An 18,561-nucleotide genomic window follows, 5' to 3' on the forward strand; every position below is an offset into this window, starting at 1 on the left:
TTTCTTGAACCAATATGTTACATGCTCCGTTCCATCAACAACCAAAAAAAAAAAAAAATTGTTACATGCTCCTTGTCCAAATATCATCAAACAAATACTTAATATATACCTATTGACTCTTCAAACCTAACATACCTTGTGTGTCGAATCCCATATTTTTGTTGCAAAACATTACACAATTGAAGTACAACATATAACTTCATTCTAAACATTTGGTGATATTTCATTTCATTACCTATTAAACAATCCATTAATCATATATTACCAATTTGTACAGAATCTCTAGTAGATTGTTTATCAATATATTTAATATAGTACGTAACTTATTGTTATCAAGTAACGATGAGATCATATAATTCATCGTGATCATCATTTTCAACATTATAAGAATGATTATCATCACTGCTAGTTAAGGATTACCGTGTTGTTTCTCAAAAAAAAAAAGGATTACCGTGTTAGGTTAGACATTATTATTATTATTATTATATAAAATCTGAAACGATATACCGTATTAATCGTTATTGAAATATTTTGGTTATATATATATATATATATATTTTTTTTTTTTTTTTTTGTGTGAAAACATTTTGTAAGATAATTCTTGGGTACAAAGTTGATGGACTTGCTGCTGAGTGCTGATACTGATAGCAATTTTGAGAAAAAATAAAAATTTCCCAATCTTCACTTTGACAAAATTTTGGAAATCTTGTTGCTCTTGTTGTTTGATTAGAACTTAGGACTGTAAAACCCTTGGAAAACCACATCTACCAGCAACCTCTCTGCTCTCTCACTGTCATTTTAGTGTTTTGTTTGGTATAGTCCGAATTGTAAAGTGAAAAAAAAAAAAAAATGGAGAAGAGCTTCACTCTGATTCAGACAATCGCCACCGCCGGCGCCTTCTCTGCCATTTCCTTCTGGTATTTTCAAATCCCTTACTTTCTTCCCAAATCTTTCACTCACTCTCTCTCTCTCTCTCTCTCTCAGGTACGGTTTCATGTTTGGCCGAGAATCCTCTCGCAAAGAGCTTGGCGAATTGATTGAAAGTCTTCGCCGTGGAAATTCCGATTCAGCTTCTTCGCCTCCTCAGTCTTAATTGGTAACTAATTAATTCCTTCTCTCTTTTGGGTTTGAATGTGATAAAAACATCAGCTAATTAGTTTCACAAAAGAAAAGAAAAGAAAAGAAATAGTGATTGATTGCTTTTCTCTGGTTGTGTTTTACAAGTAAACATTTTAATGGATATTCTTGATTTCATAATGCATGAGAGCTATGTTTAGGCAGGATGGGTTTTTGTGAGATGTGAAAGCAATGTTATGAAAACAAATGTGATTGTAAATCAGTCATCACATTTCAAAAGTATTAATTAGTGATTTGCTTAATTTATAGAATAGATTTTCCTTTGGGTTTAGCAGCTTGTAATATAACTGTTGACATTGACCCATTGCAGAAATTCATGCTTTGCTACTTTGTTCGTCACATTTTTGTTTTTTAGTTTGATGTTATCCCAAAAGGATGTGTTTCAACTTCCTTGAAAATAACATGAAGGTCCTAAGTTTAATGAGAAGGGTGTTGTTTTCTTGGGAGCAAAACTTTTAAGAATGAAATTTCTCTTTAGTTGAGAGTTTGTTTGTGGTTGTGGCAATGTTGGTGGCGACATAGTCATGCTATACTGGCATCTCAAGATTTATGTAAGATCATAGAGTTTTGAGGTTAGGATCTTTGATAAATTACAAATCAAGATGCTTTGAAAGGATCTAATGGTAGAAACTTGAAAGTCTGGATGTTTACTTATGTCTTGAACACAAATGATAAGATAAGATTTATATTTTTGTAGTTAAGACAGATTAATTTATTGTAACCACATAAGGGTGATGAATTATCAATTATGTGTACTTTATGGAAATTCTTATCTTGCTTTAATATTCCTCTCGCATCTAATTACAATAGTGTATTTTTTATTTATTCTGATAGTCCTGTAATGCATCATTTTTCTTTATGCACCTATCCTAAAAGCATTGAGGTCCACAAGAAGTTTGTTTCATGGTTTGTTGATTCCAATTATCATTAATCATTTTTATTCAAACCTCTTAAGAGCTGTTTGACTCTTGGCATATTCAGGTGCTTGGTGAATGTCCCAGAATCAAGAGGATGGAAAGAAGGAATTTCAAACTTAAAGCGGGATTTAGTCAACCGTCAATTGTTTTAGGTATTCAGACATTTGGTGTAAACAATCCCTGAGCGATCCTTAGAAGTGTATGTTCATGTTTGCTTATGTTATCCATGAGGGTTGCATTTTACCGTAGATGATAATTCTAAAACCTTGATGTGTTAACCTTACTTTGTGGGTGCACATCTTCTACTGGCAAGATTTAGTAACTATTTTAATGAGTGATTTTCCTCCCCTAAGAAATGTTAGAAACAATGCATGCCTATGCTTTTTCACCAATTACCTAATTGTTGTTGATTGTAGAGACTATGGCCCAACGTTGAGTTAATATAAAGTTTTCTTTAAATTTAATTGTATAATTTTTAATTTTTTTACTTTATGGCCTAACATTGAATTTATGATAAATGTTTACAATCATATTGGGGAAAATGGCTTAACTGTGTTGCGATTCTATCCATATGGTCATTGGTTAAACTATTGATTAGGTTAATGGTCTTTGGGTGTAGTGTTGGTAAAAGCGCACTTAAGTGCAAAACCTTGAGGCTCTAGTGCTTTTTGCCTCTAAAGAGAGGCTCTGTAGAGAGGAGCCTTCAAAGAAGCATGCTTAAGGCGTGCTTTTTTGCACTTCTTCAAAAAGCTCAAACCGCGTTTTTTACACTTAAAAAAAAAAAAAAAACCAAAACTAAATTAAAACTCTAGGATCTTAACATTGTTGATATAAACCATTGATTTGGCATATTTTTAGTGTAACTTACTTAACAAAAAATATATTTTGAGTGTAACTTTCTGATACCCCTACTCTCTAGTTTTATTTGTAATTTTTCTTGGTTTTTTCTCCCCAGAATAGTAAATCACCCAACTTCTTCTTCTTCTTCTTCTTCTTATTTTATTATTATTATTATTTTTTTTTTCCTTTTGAATATTGTGGTAATTGTTTAGTTAATTTCGTAGTCTTAGACTTATATTGACTAATTCTTCTATAATTAGTCATTAAGTAATATTATGGCTACTGGAGATTTAAGAAAGGATATTACATAGAAGTACTCATATCTAGCGATCCTAGAAATAAAAAATGACTTGACTTGCAATTTGTGTTAAAATTGCGACAGTTGGGCTTATATAAATGATATATGAATTATAGAAAATGTTTCATTTCAATTTATATGATAATTTGATTGATGTATTGCCCATTAATATATTTTTTTTATAAAATTATTATTTTTAAATGTGCGCTTAACTGTGCCCTGCTCTTTTACCTACACTATTTGGGTGTCTTACAAGTGTCTAAGCTCATACGCAAAATTTAATAAGAAAAAGAAGGAAAAAGAGTCTTCTTTAGAAATATGTTAATATATGTTAAGAGTGATATGCTATTTAAGCCGCCAACAGCCTTCTTCATCACATTATTTTTTTGTTTGGCACAAGGATTTTCATCACATTATTTTTTGTCGATGCACATGGATTATTGTTTTTTTATTTTATTTTTGGGTATGTATGGGTCATGAATCCACGACCTTACCTTGCACATAGCACTTGTAGTAAAGGGAAGAGGTGTCAGTTGAGATAGAGCTCATTGGCCTTGACCGCATAGATTTTGAAGATCTTCTTTTACAATACTTCCTAAAAGTACCCATAGGTAAAGTACATGTTTCTCAACTTACTTTTAGGCTATGGATAGACTATGAGTAGTATACAGGGTTCATGAAGGGCAGCTGTGGTTTCATATGATGTGTGTAAGATGTAATTCTTTATTTCTTTTGTTGTTCTCTTATTCATATCTATTACTCGCTGAACTTCCTCAGAATTTGACAGAGGTGAGCATCTGATATTGCTCATCTCAAATTGAAAAAAGGGAAGGGGGATTTGGGAGGTGAGATATACATTAGAGAGGGGAGAGGGGGGAGCTTTGGACTGGGTAAAGCATGTGGGAGATGGGACCTGTCCCTGTCACCCCTTTTCCCCCATCAGATTAGAACTCTGTAATGATTGAAACTAGATGCAGTGGACTAAGTACCTTATAATGTATGCATATATCACCTAATAACCATACATATGGAAATGAGAAATTTGATGCAAGATTCTGTTTGCCTTTAAATTAAGCGCTCAGAATTTAAAGAAACAATATATTTAATAGGATACTCTGTAACACATAACTTCTGCTCCAAGGTTCATACTAAAACCCCTTGGTGAAAAAATTCAGAAATTCCAGATGTGATACACTGGATTTGGAGATATTAGCTAATAAAAATTTAATTCTCCATTCGTGACAATGGAGATATAGATACAGAGGTGCTATTCTTGTTTAACAATCTTAAATTTAAGCATATGAGACTATAGTTACAGTGCCTATATATCATGATTTTCCCCCTATTTTTCCCTTTTTCTCTACATTATAATCACTCTGTATTGTTACAAATAAACATGCAACCTGTACTTTTTAAACAAGAGCAAGCTCTTTAATATTCTTCACATTCTTCTCTTTGATGAATCCAACGTAAATGTTACTCCCACGGGAGTCGGACTCAGTAAGCTTTGTGTTTCGACCACCATCTGACATGCTTTTTACAAACTGAACAAGCTGCCGCCAATTCTCCTCTTCAAACAACCTCTTATTCATTCTTAAATACGTAAATGCGCTCAATCCATTTCCAGAATCTGACCTACTTGTTGTCAAAACTTGTCCATATGCACTTCCATCATACCTCTCCAGAGCATTCTCCCCAGCAAGTTCTATTCTAGCATCTCTTGTTGCCATCTTTACTTGCCGAACCAGCCCTTCTGGAGAACAATTTGCATGTTGAGGCTGTTCTCCATCTTTCATTTCCATGCAAGTGAAGTTAAGTATAACTCTATGTTTGGCTAGCATTTGTGCTACTGGAAGATAACCATCATGATGTCTAGTGTTGTAGTATCCCGCGGTTAATTCAGCTGCATGGGACCTCGTTCTATAATGCCAGTGAATTCCGGCAACTTTCCCAGAAAGTTTTGCGCCAGTTCCCTGAAACAATCCTTCTGCGGCAGCAAGGATTCTATCACCGTGTTGTATTAGCTTTCCAGAATACCACTCTAAGAAGAATTTCCCATACTCAGTGCTCCATGTTCCTTCCCTGCGGAAAAATCCAGTATCTTCAGGAAATTGATTGTATTGGCCTGCATCACCGGGTCCACTTATTCCCCAGTCTTTCTTCCCGACTGCCTCTGCTGTTGCTGCCAGAGAAGCTCTCATATACTGTATGACATAGAAGCTTGTTTGAGAAAAAAGATATAATCCCAAATTCTCTATTCTCTTAGATATGTTGATGTCTTGATTGAGAACAAAGTTTGGCTCAATAAATTTGTTATTGGAGGTGAATTTTGACAAATTCACCATTGGATGGTGTTTTCTTCTTATATCCTTTGTGTTTGCAAAATTTTTAGAAGATAAAAAATCAACAGCTATGTGGTCAATAAAAAATTTTAAATTTCAAGTTTTTATAATATAAAATTATGTATAAAAAATAAGTTTATGGATTAAATAATAATTAACATAAGTATGAAATTTGACATGTTTGTTAAGAATATAAAAAACAAACACTGCAATGATTAGGTTTTCAAAATAAGTAAAAATGCTAATTTTTTTAGCGGGAGTTTAGCTAATGGCCACAACCAAGTTTATAGCCAAACTTTCTCTTTTTTTGAGTAATATGTTAGTAGTAGGTGATCACAAAGAGACCAATGATTCATCAATCATGGCTATTTAGTAATTAGTATATGAGCCATTTAGGTCCACCGCCAACAACAATAATAACAAAACCGTAGTTCTAAAATTTTTGAGGTGTTTTTATGTTCTACCTTTAATTTTAGTTTATAATTAGTCTAAGTTTACAACAACTACCTTGTCATAGCTTTGGAATTCACCAATTCCAGGAAACTTCCAAGTTCCATTGCTTTCTGGATAAGATGGATATCTGAGCTCTCCACAAGGACCCAATCCCACTTGGATTTCCTGCAAAAGAACTTCAATTTAAGTTCTGAAGGAATAATTTCTTTACTTGCACAGTTGGAAAATAGGACTATGATTAAGCAAAAATTATATGGTGTTTTAATAATACATGTTGGTAGTCCACCATCTGGATGGGTCAGAGCTTAATTTTGTGAATGATTAAAATGCAGAAAGTTTAATTAGTTGCTTTGCACTTCTTTCTGATTCTTTTTTTCCCCTCATGTGGTATGTACTGTTCAGTTATGCTCCATTCTTATCCTATGAACTAAATCTTTTTTAAGTATGACTGAGTTACAAGAATTATTTATATATGTTTGTTTGTTTGTTTATTTTTTAAGTATCACTTTAATGGGAAAAGAATTGAGGATTTTGGTAAACAGATCCTGTTAAGAGTCAAGACCACAGAAAAGACTTGTTTGTAACAGTGTTCACTGTTAAATTATAAGTTTCCCCGTTTATTTGATGGACATAGTTACAAGGAGTTTTAGACTACAACCTTACTCAACATCTTTTTATTAGAGATGAATTTTGACAAATCTAACGTTGGATTATATCTTCTTCTTATATTCTCCATGCTTGTAAAATTTCTAGAAAATTAAAGATTAATAGCTATTTCATCAATAAATTGTTTAAATGGTAAGTTTTTATAGTTTAAAATTATATATAAAATATAAATTTATAGATTATATAGTAAATAATATTTGATTGACACAATACACATGAGCGTATATAGCAATTCAACAATTAAAATTTTAAAATATTACAACTAATTTTGTAGGTAAACTTTATTCTTATTTTATTACAAGTACTTTTTGGTTGTAACATCTATTTATGTGCTCGGTATGATATGTCAGTGAAAATCTGGAAACCTTTTTTCTTTTTCCTTTTTGGGTAGACTGATATTGCTTTAAAATGTACTCAAATGAGTAAAAAGAAAGGTAGAGGTTCTTATTTGGTATGTTCTAATTCACTATTTCCACAATAATTAGTACAGGCAACATGTGTTTATATGTTTGTAGATGGGTGCTTACCACAATAACCTCGCCCAAGTATTCGCTAAATCTGTCGCGGAAGCTCCTCATGTAGTCGGAGTAGACCTGAACGGGTGTTCTTCCTCCTAGAACAGGCAGTGAATCACAACCCAAGGATATGTACTCGGGATTCCTCCTTCCTGATCTGTCTGTGTACACAAGGTCAGGGTTCCCGCTGATTTCTTGCAGCACCCATGGGGGCAATTGAATACTGAAAATTCAAGAAAAAAAAAAAAGTGGATGTTAACATTTTTAACTAGGTCTCGATGAAGTAATGATTAATTAAACCGAAACCCATTACATGTAAATTGGGAAGTAACCCAACTTTGGTATTGAAAATGTAAGATTCAACCAGACTAACACAAATTTATTGGACAATACAAGTGAGGAATTCGAGATATGAAATTGTATTGCATGAAACATGGAATCCAAATAATATGAAAATCAATTGAAGTGGGAAAAATATATACCTGCAAGAGTCTCCAACATTTCCTCCACACTGATGAAAAGACATAACAACTTGAAGCTTCAAGCCATGCCTTTGAACCATCTGCACAAGCTCAGCATAGCCTTCCCAGTTGTACTTGAGAGGTCCATCTTTCTCCACCAAGCCCCACCAAGCATCGACCATTACTCCTTCAACTCCTGCACTTTTCAAGGCCATCAAACTAGCATTCATTGCTCGTGGCTTGTTCAAGTGCCCTCCATGTGTTACTGTGTCAAGTGGTAGCATCACAAACACAGGCACCTTTGAATCATCTTTATTATTATTATGATGAACACCAGAGAGTGTATGAAGCTTCTCTCGCTTCTCATTTCTACACCCTTCTGTGGTCAAGACCTGTGCTTCTTGCGTCATTGAATTCTTCACCCGGATACCCCTTGATGGCTTAATTTGTGCAAAGCAAATTGTGCCACAGAACTCCACAGGAGTTTTCAGGAACTTGGTGTCTCTAAGATTAATAACAGAAGTTGAAGAACGTAATGTTAGAGTCATCTTTTTTCTTCTTGGTTTTTTGAGGACTGAAAGATGGAAAAGAGAGATGTGGGAATGAATGAATTGAAGGTGGATGCGTGTATATTTATAAAAGGAAACTCATGGCTAGATTTCTGACGGAGACAATGTTGGTGGGCTCTAGTTTGAAAGGGAAAAAGTGCAAAAAAAAAAAAAAAAAATCAAATTTAGTCAGGTACCCTTTTCAATTAAAGTCATTTTCATAGTACGTGGTTATTACTACACTCGTTCTTATCAAAATGAAAATTTATAGGATTTATTTCTATTTTTTAAAATATTTTTTTATAGGATTTTGCTTAGAAGTTTCATCTTTAATTGCTTTATTATTTCCCCAAGTTTCCTTCTTGTAAAGAACAAGCCAAAGGGAAGAAAAATTACAAAATTGGCTATTGAAGGAGCCTATTTCTTATGCAATATTATGATTTTCATTTCCGTTCCCTCATCTTTAATCTTCATTTCAATTTTTTTTTGAGAAACATCTTCATTTCAAATTAGAATGGAGCTCAAGAATTTATCATTATTATTAGATGCTATCTCAACCGTATGGTCCGTATTATTGGTTACCGTATTTGTCTAGCGCTAGACAAATAAAGCATTGGTCCTTACACGGTTAGACCGACATAATATTCAGAGAACATGAAATATCTTGAAGTGATGCAAACCCCTTGATATTTTGAATTCACTGCTGCAAATAATATCTCACTGAGTTTAACTATCCACTTGTTTAAGGTGGGTGGGAGTGCCCCTTAAAGCATATTTTTGAATGATTAAAGTCTCTAGAGAGTAGCAAATAATATCTATATGTAACACTCAGGTTTCTCTTGAAGCCCCCTTATATTATTAATTCTAGATAATAATAATTAATTCTGTTATGTAAAATATTCTATGTTGCTTTATGTATCATATTCGGCTGAGAGTTTTACTATTCATGTATCAGTAGGAGTCTAATATAAAATAAAAATAAAATATTTGAGAATTTAATATTAGGGATTAAAAATTCAAATCTTTGAGCTTAATATTTTGCATTAAGTGGTGTCCCAAGATCTTACTTGGAGTCAAGATTCCCCCCCCCCCCCCCCCCCCTTTTCAAAATAAAAGGCCTTAAATATTATCCCCCAAACAAGTGATAGAAAGAAATTATGGACCATTGTTAGGGAAAAGAAAAATATATTATGAACTAAATATTATCAAATTTTCAACTATATCTGTCGGTCTGATAAGTAATGGGTGGTTTGTTTTGCCGCGTTGTGGCTAAATTCTACAAAATAAGCTAGCTTCTCTTTTTTTCTTTTTCTTTTATGTCCTGTCCCACTCAATGCTTTTGTGGATGAAAAAAATTATACTATTTTCAAAAAATTTCTTGGTTTTGGTTTGCTTAGGCCTTAGGATAAGAAAGATAGGCAATGGAGAAAAGCATGTGGTTGTAATGAAGTCTTTGCATTATTATTATTTTCTTTTTTCTATTTTGGATTTTCTAGTAGTATCTCTGCAATGAACTATTCAAATATCTATCTACACGCTTTTTTGGTCTTTTACTTCCCCACTAGCTTACAATGCACTTTTTGCCAACATTGGCTTGATAGGCTCCATTAGAATGGTAATCTCTTGACCAATTCCGCATAGCCCTCGCTGATAGGTCAAAACTCAAAACTCATGCGTTTAGATGTCCACATTTCTCCTCATATCACTTATTTTGAAGCATATGATTGTTTAAATACACGATTGATGGGAAATGAATCAAGGCAAAGTCTTTTATGCTTTTTAATTTGTAAATAGGTCAAGAGCAAAATTGGAGGATGCCTCTAATTTTTAAAGGCTAGCTGGCAGGATGCTTATTTTCATATAACTTAATTTACTTTTTTATCCTAAATCTCAAATTAAATATAATTTAATTTTTAATTTGATTTTTAGATATGAGAGATTAAAGTAATCTTAGAATGGACATCATAGATAATAAAATATTATGTTTATGAAATTTTATTACAATTTTACTTGTGCCATGCTTAGAGCCGTTGCCTAACTACATAGTTATAAGCGGAAGGTTTGTCACATGGCAATGTATGTGAAACGAAGTTCATGGAATCAACCACAAAGCAGTTTAAATAAGGATGGCAATTTAAATCGGTTCTTGTGAGTACTTGTCTTACTTGTCCTTAATGGATGGGTTTTACCCGCCCCGTATAGATAATGAGGTGGGGATAGAGTTTAACATGTTGACAATTTTCCCCCATACCAGCCCTGCACATGTCTTTTTTCTTTTTTTCTTTTTATTTTTATTTTTATTTTTAATGATTAAAAAATATTGTTTTTAAACTTTAAATTTATAATTTTTTTTTGATTTTGCATTATTGAATTTATATTTTTTATGTTTTACGATTTAAATTGTTTATATTTTTTAGTTGCTATATTGTTATGTATGAATTGTTTTTGTGTTTCCTAATATTTGAATTGTTGTATTCTTATGTTTTGAGGAGGTTTTATAATCTTATAACTTTTTTTAAAATGTTTTATGATTTTTAATTTAATGTATTCTAAATAAAATTTTATTAAATTATGTATATAGAAAACTTAAGTGTGGCGGGATGGGTACCCATGGGTATCTGCTAGAACAAGATGGAAAAAAAAACCTACCCCAAAGAAGGAGTGGAGCGGGGGCAGGGAATAGGAAACCTGCTCCGTTGCCATCCCTAGTTTAAATGTCCTTCTCTTGTCTATACATTTTTTTTAAAAAAAATTTTGGAGAAATTCTATTTATGCATTTAAAGGGTAAGTGTTAGGTTTTTTCTTTTATGATGCAGAAATTCTTCTCACAAAGAACAATAACTTTAATATTTAAAAATTAAGAACAATATGTTTAGTATGCTCATGAAAAATGTCATTATAGGCAATTGAAGGTGCACTTTGGGAAGGCCTTGACTAAACAAGAACAAAAGAACTCAAATGACCACTGTGGGGGGTGGTGTTTACAAAACGAACCAGGTAGCCCATACCAATATATATGTTGGGTTAAGGGCCCAGACCAAGGAAGAACTCCCCCTCGGCCAAGTAAGGTCGAGGACAAAGGGAACGGCCTGCCATCAAGAGTGACACTCCGGACCATTCCATGGAATATGATAGGTATTAAGAAAGAAAAGGACAAAGGAAGGCATGAAAATATCTAAGAGAAAGCTGCTACTATTGCATTAAGTGCTTTGCAACTAACAGAACCATGCTTTTCAGCCTTTACAACCACTCCCAACGACTTTAGGGAATGGCTGATGGGACAAGTATTAGTACTATCAATCTAAATCTACACGTGGACGGTGGAAATGGAAGAGAGATAATATAAAATAGAAGAGAGGTGGAGAACAAAGGGGGACCGGATTGGTAACTAAGGATTACGAACGATATATTAAGAATCAATCTCCTTGGATAAAATCCGAGGATGTCTCTCCCCAGTAAACCAATGTTATCCTTCTTTCTTTATCACTTAGACTTGTTGGTCGATTGTCTGACTCGCTAAGGTCCAAGTTTTCAACCCATTATCTACAAATTTATTGTATTGGGCTCATACATAGACCAAGACTCCATACATCTTGGACTTGGGCCCTAAAATTGTAACCCTATAATTGGTGCCATCTGTGGGAACCTGGTGTTTTAGCGAGTTGAACGCTCAACATACTGAGGCGATGCAACGATATATCGACCATTGGTGGAGGAGACCATTTTGGTCGTGGTGCATGCTACGCAGAGGATTGTTCCATACAGAACAATATTGGGGGCTTTCACCAAGTATACATCTCGTGTCTCCGTCAAGGGCTAGTTTCTCACGGACCTGGCGGTCGAGACTGCTGAACCCTTGCTAGATGAAATGACAGAAGCACAGCATGTAGATGGAAAATTAGTTGGCACGGTCTCACTGCATGGGATCCTTTGCCCAGAACAGTGCATGTTGATAGCACTACAAATCATGATTTGAAGTAGGGCTAGCTGTACCATCTCTATAAAGTGCTTAAATAGAACCCAAGGCATGCCTGAGTCCTCGGACCAGATGCTTGGGGGAAATTAACACTATGACATCTCTATAAAGTGCTTAAACAGAACCCAAGGCATGCCTGAGTCCTCGGACCAGATGCTTGGGGGAAATTAACACTATGACATCTCTATAAAGTGTTTAAACAGAACCAAGGCATGCCTAAGTTCTCAGACCAGATGCTAAAGTGCTTAAACAAAACCCAAGGCATGCCTGAGTTCTCGGACCAGATGCTTGGGGGAAATTAATACTATGACATCTCTATAAAGTGCTTAAACAGAACCCAAGGCATGCCTGAGTCCTCGGACCAGATACTTGGGGGAAATTAACACTATGATATCTCTATAAAGTGCTTAAACAGAACCCAAGGCATGCCTGAGTCCTCGAACCAGATGCTTAAGGGAAATTAACACTATAACATCATCATAAATGTTGAATAGAACCTTAGTACATGATGGTCCCCTCGGATCACTTACTTTAAATTCCACATTCTTTGATGGTTGCACTATTCGCAGTATGGAGCACACGGTCATTTTCTTGATTAGTCCTACATAGTTAACTTATTTAAAATTAGCGGTTGGGTGCCACTGCACCCTGTCAGTTTTGATAAAGTCAGGGTGACAACTTTTCATTACCATCAATAGCATCAATTCTAAGTCCTATTTGAAGGAAAAATACCAACACGCCCATTCATGAAATGATTATTGCAAAAAAGGAAAGACTCATAAAGTAAAAATGCAGTTCTCTTTTTATTAAATAAAGGGAAAGTACATCATATACAAAATGGCTTAGGCAAGCATGTTTCGAAAGCTAACTATAAAAAAAATAAAAAAAATAAATAAAAAATAAAAAAGAAGAAGAAGAAAGCTTATAGGAATGGTAGATCCACAATCTTCTTCTAGCAGCAATCGAGCCAGTATGGATGGTACCGGCGATGAGAAAGAAGAAGAAGCGGAGATGCTAGATCCATAATCTTGTTTTAGCAGCAATCGAGCCAGTATGGATGGTACCGACGATGAGAAAGAAAAAGAAGTGGAGACGCTAGATCCACAATCTTGTTCTAGTAGCAATCGAACCAGTATGGATGGTACCGACGATGAGAAAGAAGAAGAGGCGGGAATGCTTGACGGACCCCCCTTCTCCTAACTACGAGATGTTCTGCTATCAAGGCTGAGAAACAGGAAACCTGTCTATCCATGTTCTTGTTGATTTGCTTGGTCAACCTTGGTCTGTCTTCACATCTGCGCACACATGGTATACGTCATTAGGTGAGACCCAAATTTTGTCGCACCAAAAATCTGATGCGATCTACCCCTGCTTTGGGTCTTCGCTGAAGGAGGAGGGACTTCTTTCTTGCTCGGTTGAAAGGAAGAAATGTCTTTGGCCTCTGTTTCCCTTGCCTTAACTGCGTCATCTTGGATCTTGGCGACATCCTTGGCTTTTGAGGAGGGCTTGGTTTCCTTGCCCTCACCTTTATCCTTGGCCACTTCATTCCCTAAACTTAGATCACCATCTTGGCAGGATCCTTGGGAATGCCTGAAGAGTTAAGAGCTTGAGATTCCTGTGGAACACAAGGATCTGTAAATGAGAAAGAACAACTCCCCCAAATGTGTCTTATATAGAAGGCAAAATCTGGTGGAAATTAATTCGCCCGAATCTCAAAGAAAGAGTTACAAGTGAGATAAATCTTGCTCAATTTCCAAAGAAGTCCTTAACCGTTGGATCTGTGTCACTTCGTAAAAGACCTTAATGAAAACGCGCCTCATGTACCGAAACGGCAGGAATGCGACTTGGATAAACTAAAAGAATATCTTGCAATCAGAAATGGTATAAAATGGGCTTGAAGGGGCTATTATCACATCGAGATCCTTCTTTCCTCCCATGGAGAAGAAAAGAAGAATCCTGAGGGGTTATTGTGGGGGATGGCATTTACAAAACGAACTAGGTAGTCCATATCAATGTATATGTTGGGCCAAGGGTCCAGACCAAGGAAGAACTACTCCTCGGCTAGGTAAGGCCGAGGACAAAGGGAACGACTTGCCATTGAAAGTGACACTCTGGACCATTCCATGGAATATGATAGGTATTAAGAAAGAAAAGGACAAAAGAAGGCATGAAAATATCTAAGAAAAAGCTGCTACTATTGCATTAAGTACTCTGCAACTAATAGAACCATGCTTTTCAGCCTTTACAACCATTCCCAATGACTTTGGAGAGGGGTTGATAGGATAAGTATTAGCACTATCATTCTAAATCTACATGTGAACGGTGGAAATGGAAGGAAGATAGTATAAAATAGAGGAGGAGGGGAGAACAAAGGGGGACCAAACTGGTAACTAAGGATTACGAATGATATATTAAGAATCAATCTCCTCGGATTTTGACGTCTCTCCCCAGTAAACCAATGTTATCATTCTTTCTTTATCACTTAGACCTGTTGGTCGATCGTCTGACTCGCTAAGGTCTAAGTTTCCAACCCATTTTCTACAAATTTATTGTATTGGGCTCATACATAGACCAAGACTCCATACATCTTGGACTTGGGCCCTAAAATTTTGACCCTACAACCACTATTATTATCATTATTTTATGAAAACTCTCTTTTATTTTGGAATCGCTTTGATAGCAATTCCTATGTGTATTTTCAAGGATTCTTACTTCTTGTTGAAAGATTGCCCAAGGGGATTTTTATATGGTGAAAGTTATATATGTGCAAAACCATCTCACACTAATATCAAAAAAAAAAAAAAAAAAAAACCATCTCACACTCATATGGGATTGATTTGCACTCAATTTTTTGAGAGAAAATTTCCATAAACAACTCCACCAACCCTTGTATGTGTGTGTAGGCTCAATAACCTACGTATGCATCCTCGAGGATGCATGCACAAGTATCAAAAAATGTGTGCACAAAGCTAGGGTTTTTAGGGTTTTGAAAGTTATGAAAATAGTTTAAGTTCCTCTCGCATCTTGCTTGACCAGGGTCTCTTAATAATGGGTTCCTTAAATCTATTCAAAGGGGAATGAAGGCTTAAGTCTTTTTAGGGTAGAGAAAGAGGTGTCTACATTAACATTAGCATATTGAAGAAAATAGAGACGAGATCTTTTTTCTCAAGAGCCTAGGTCTACTAACATCAAAAGGCTAAAAGTCTATATCTAGGGTGTGTTTGGATAGAACTTATTTTGCTGAAACTGAAAACACTGTAGCAAAATAATTTTTAAATGTGTGAATAGTGCTGTGGGACCCATTTTTAATGAAAAAATTGATAAAAAATGAAATTTGTGGGTCTGTGAACAGTGCATATTTGCACTGTTCACTGCAGAAAGTCAACATTTGCGGTTACTGTTCATTGAACAGTAACCGCAACACTTCAAAACGCGTGAAAACCAAAAAAAAAAAGAAGAAAAAAACAAAGGGAACAAAACGCAACTCCAAACGCAGAAGCTGAATACAAACACACACCTAGTTTGTGTGAAAAACTGTACAAGAGACTAGTTTTATATAGTAAAGTACGAGTATTGTATGAGTAACAAAAGTGCAATACAAGTAAAGTATAATGGATCTAGAGTACGTTTGGATTGTATTCTAACACTTTCATTAATAAGTTATTGCTGATTAAGGATTTGTTTGAATATCGCTTATTGTTGAAAACTGAAAATACTGTAGTAAAATAATTTTTAAATATGTGAATAGTACCGTGAGATCCAGTTTTAAAGTTTTTTTTGCTAAATAAAATATTTACGGGTCTTGTGAACAGTGCACATAACACACTAAAAAAAAATGCTTCCACTGGAAAACGTGCTTCCCAGATGATGGCTAAGGCCAATCTAGCTTCCTTAAAGTCGCATTCATACACACAAATCACTTCAAATTTGATTGAAGAAAGAAGATACAAATCAAGAATCTAGTCATTGTGTGGGATGTCGGTTAAATACATAGCTCATAGCTGAGCACATTGAAAGCAAAAAGTTTCGATGGAATAGCAAGTGGGTCCTAACTCCTAAAGTAATACGGAAAAAAAAAAGATAATTCCGAATCTTTTGCCGCTTGACGTCGATAGTTTGGTCTATATAGGAAGTTTCATTGAGCTTAGCGGTGGCCACGTAATTTTAAGCCTACCGTTGCAATTTTTGTGGAGAATGTGAAACCTTATCTCTTTAATTTTCTCTCTCGAGATTTATGAGAAGACTAGGACAGAAAAATGAGAAAAAAAAAAAAAAGTGAGGAAAATGAAGAATTGGACACGTACATGTTTTCGAAGGGAATTGATTAACGATCGAGAAGTCGAATTAAAATGGAAAGGAAAAGCATTACTTCCTACTGAAAGTGAAATACGAATCATGTGTTCTAGGCAGTATCGGAAGCATATTTGCATTGTCGGGCCCATAATTATATTGAGCATTCCCCATTGACTGATTTAAGTTGAAGTGTTTGCTAGTGAGAGAAAACATTGCACTGCTTAAAGTTTAATAATATTTGCTAATTTGAATGACTTTCCTACCAAAAAAAAAAAAAAAAAGTCATGGCCAATCACAACTCTATTACTGTGCTATGAATCAATGTACACCGTCAAGTGCAAACTTAGCTCAAAAGCAAAGTGGTGGGCTCAGTATTTGCTGGAACAAACAAGGGCAGCTTCTCTTTCTCCATCATAGCATATTATTTGAACCCATATAAGGAGAAACAAGTGGGATCATTTACACGGTAAGTAACATTAAAAAATGGAATAGAGGTCACTCTCTGCCTTTCATTAATTGTAAAACTCTAATTTCTAACGCGCATGAAAAATTGTGGGAGTGGGATCACCTTTTATTCATCTGTCTTTGTCTCTCTCTCGCTCTCTCACACGCGTACACACACACAAATTTGAATTGAAATGCGAAGATGTGAGAGCAAGTTGCAACTTTCTCGGTAAATATATTAGTCTCTCTGTTTCTTGGTGAGAAGTTAACGGTCATGAAGAAACTTAGATGATGGTGACTAATTATGCAATTGAATTTTGGAGGAGGCAAGAAAAAGTGTTCATTTGACTGGACTACAGTTTTCACTTTTCACACACGCACTTGAACACATGCAAGTTGTTAATATTGTCCTCTTGCAACCAAAATTAAGGTCCCAACAAATTTTGCAAGCCGCTTCCCAATCCATCGTCCGTGGTTCATTTTTTGAAACGTATTCATTTCAAACACACAAAAAACACCTCACTACTGTATGCCCTTCCTAAACATGGTCACATGCCTCTTCTAGTCTTCTTTGTGTCCAAGCTACGCATCCAGCAAGTTTTGAGAGAGAGAGTTGTTTCTATTTTTTGTATGTCATTTTCTGTAGTGACATATATATATATATATAGAGAAGTTTGGATGTGCACGTCACATGTTAGCAATGGATTATTTCATTAAAGGTACGTAGGGTGCACATTTCATCACCATTAACATACTTGTTATCTACGTAATAAAATCTGTATTGATAATCATCTCGTAGGATAAGCATCCTGAGCCAAGTGAGGTTATTTCTTTTGATAGGTAGATTAGGAGGAAGAAAGAAGTGAAATTTGAAATACAGACTTAGAGTATACCATATAAAATGCTATTATAATTGGACTATCACTTAAATTTCTTAGCCAAGTGAGCTCGATTATGTATCTTTGGATTAGCTCTTTGATGAAAAGCTATTTATTGGAAATTGACAAAAATACAATTATATATACTTAAAAAAGAAAAGAAAAGAGAGAATCATTAGAAAACTCTACCTAAATAAATAAACTAATAAATTAACGAAAGGAAAATTCTTAGTTTATATTGTACTAGCTATGTAAACTTACATTGTAGACACACAAAATGTGTATTATGTTGTACATATTTGCAAAAAGTGTACATTAAATATACATTTTAGGTATTTATAATGTAAAATAAATTGCTAGTACAATATAAACTTATAAAAGTCCTTAAAGAAAAAGTAACCGATCCAAATGTAGATAGGGTTTGTGCACAATAGCATAACTCATTCGGTCGATTATGTTTGTGAGAACGCAGGGCAATGACTAGCTTCATATATCGCACTTAGCCGCGTACTAAAAAGTCAAAGTTTTTAGGTTAGAATATGTTGGCCTAATAACACATACCAATGTCTAGCATAGAGAGACCGGTACCTAAAATTCTCATTCAAAAGATACTCCGTCCAAACAGTACTGACTTCTTGTATCTTAAATTGCTGCTACCAAAAACAGTGGTCCTATACGACTCAGCAAAAACTACCCTGCAAAACCTTTTCCTCCAAAAGGGAAGTTTTGCGAAACTCTCCCTTTTAAGATAGAAACACTGCCAAAAATGGCACAGGCCTTTATGTGAAACCCA

The 18,561-nt window shown here is 34.9% G+C and overlaps 2 protein-coding genes across 2 annotated transcripts; one reads left to right on the top strand and one right to left on the bottom strand.

The window, feature by feature from the left end:
* Positions 1-578: 578 nt before the first annotated feature.
* On the top strand, positions 579-2,446 carry LOC126709801 (uncharacterized). The gene is made up of 3 exons (XM_050410140.1): positions 579-917; positions 985-1,096; positions 2,119-2,446. The coding sequence occupies exons 1-2, from the start codon at positions 850-852 to the stop codon at positions 1,091-1,093; spliced, it is 177 nt and encodes a 58-aa protein (XP_050266097.1). The 5' UTR covers positions 579-849; the 3' UTR covers positions 1,094-1,096; positions 2,119-2,446.
* A 1,830-nt stretch (positions 2,447-4,276) lies between these two features.
* LOC126710572 (beta-amylase 3, chloroplastic) lies at positions 4,277-8,243 on the bottom strand. Its single transcript, XM_050411101.1, has 4 exons — positions 7,651-8,243; positions 7,181-7,391; positions 6,042-6,152; positions 4,277-5,396 (listed from the first exon to the last, which is right to left on the bottom strand). The coding sequence occupies exons 1-4, from the start codon at positions 8,175-8,177 to the stop codon at positions 4,605-4,607; spliced, it is 1,641 nt and encodes a 546-aa protein (XP_050267058.1). The 5' UTR covers positions 8,178-8,243; the 3' UTR covers positions 4,277-4,604.
* Between the last annotated feature and the right edge of the window lie 10,318 nt (positions 8,244-18,561).

Source organism: Quercus robur, chromosome 12, assembly GCF_932294415.1.
Source record: "Quercus robur chromosome 12, dhQueRobu3.1, whole genome shotgun sequence".
Classification (NCBI taxonomy): Eukaryota; Viridiplantae; Streptophyta; class Magnoliopsida; order Fagales; family Fagaceae; genus Quercus; species Quercus robur.

Excerpts from the sequence above, each read along its gene's own strand:
- LOC126709801 (XM_050410140.1), top strand. The coding sequence starts at position 850 with ATGGAGAAGAGCTTCACTCTGATTCAGACAATCGCCACCGCCGGCGCC. Across the intron at positions 918-984 it reads TTCTCTGCCATTTCCTTCTG|GTACGGTTTCATGTTTGGCC; the intron begins GTATTTTCAAAT and ends TCTCTCTCTCAG.
- LOC126710572 (XM_050411101.1), bottom strand. The coding sequence starts at position 8,177 with ATGACTCTAACATTACGTTCTTCAACTTCTGTTATTAATCTTAGAGAC. Across the intron at positions 6,153-7,180 it reads ACTTGGGCGAGGTTATTGTG|GAAATCCAAGTGGGATTGGG; the intron begins GTAAGCACCCAT and ends GTTCTTTTGCAG. Across the intron at positions 5,397-6,041 it reads AATTCCAAAGCTATGACAAG|TATATGAGAGCTTCTCTGGC; the intron begins GTAGTTGTTGTA and ends TATGTCATACAG.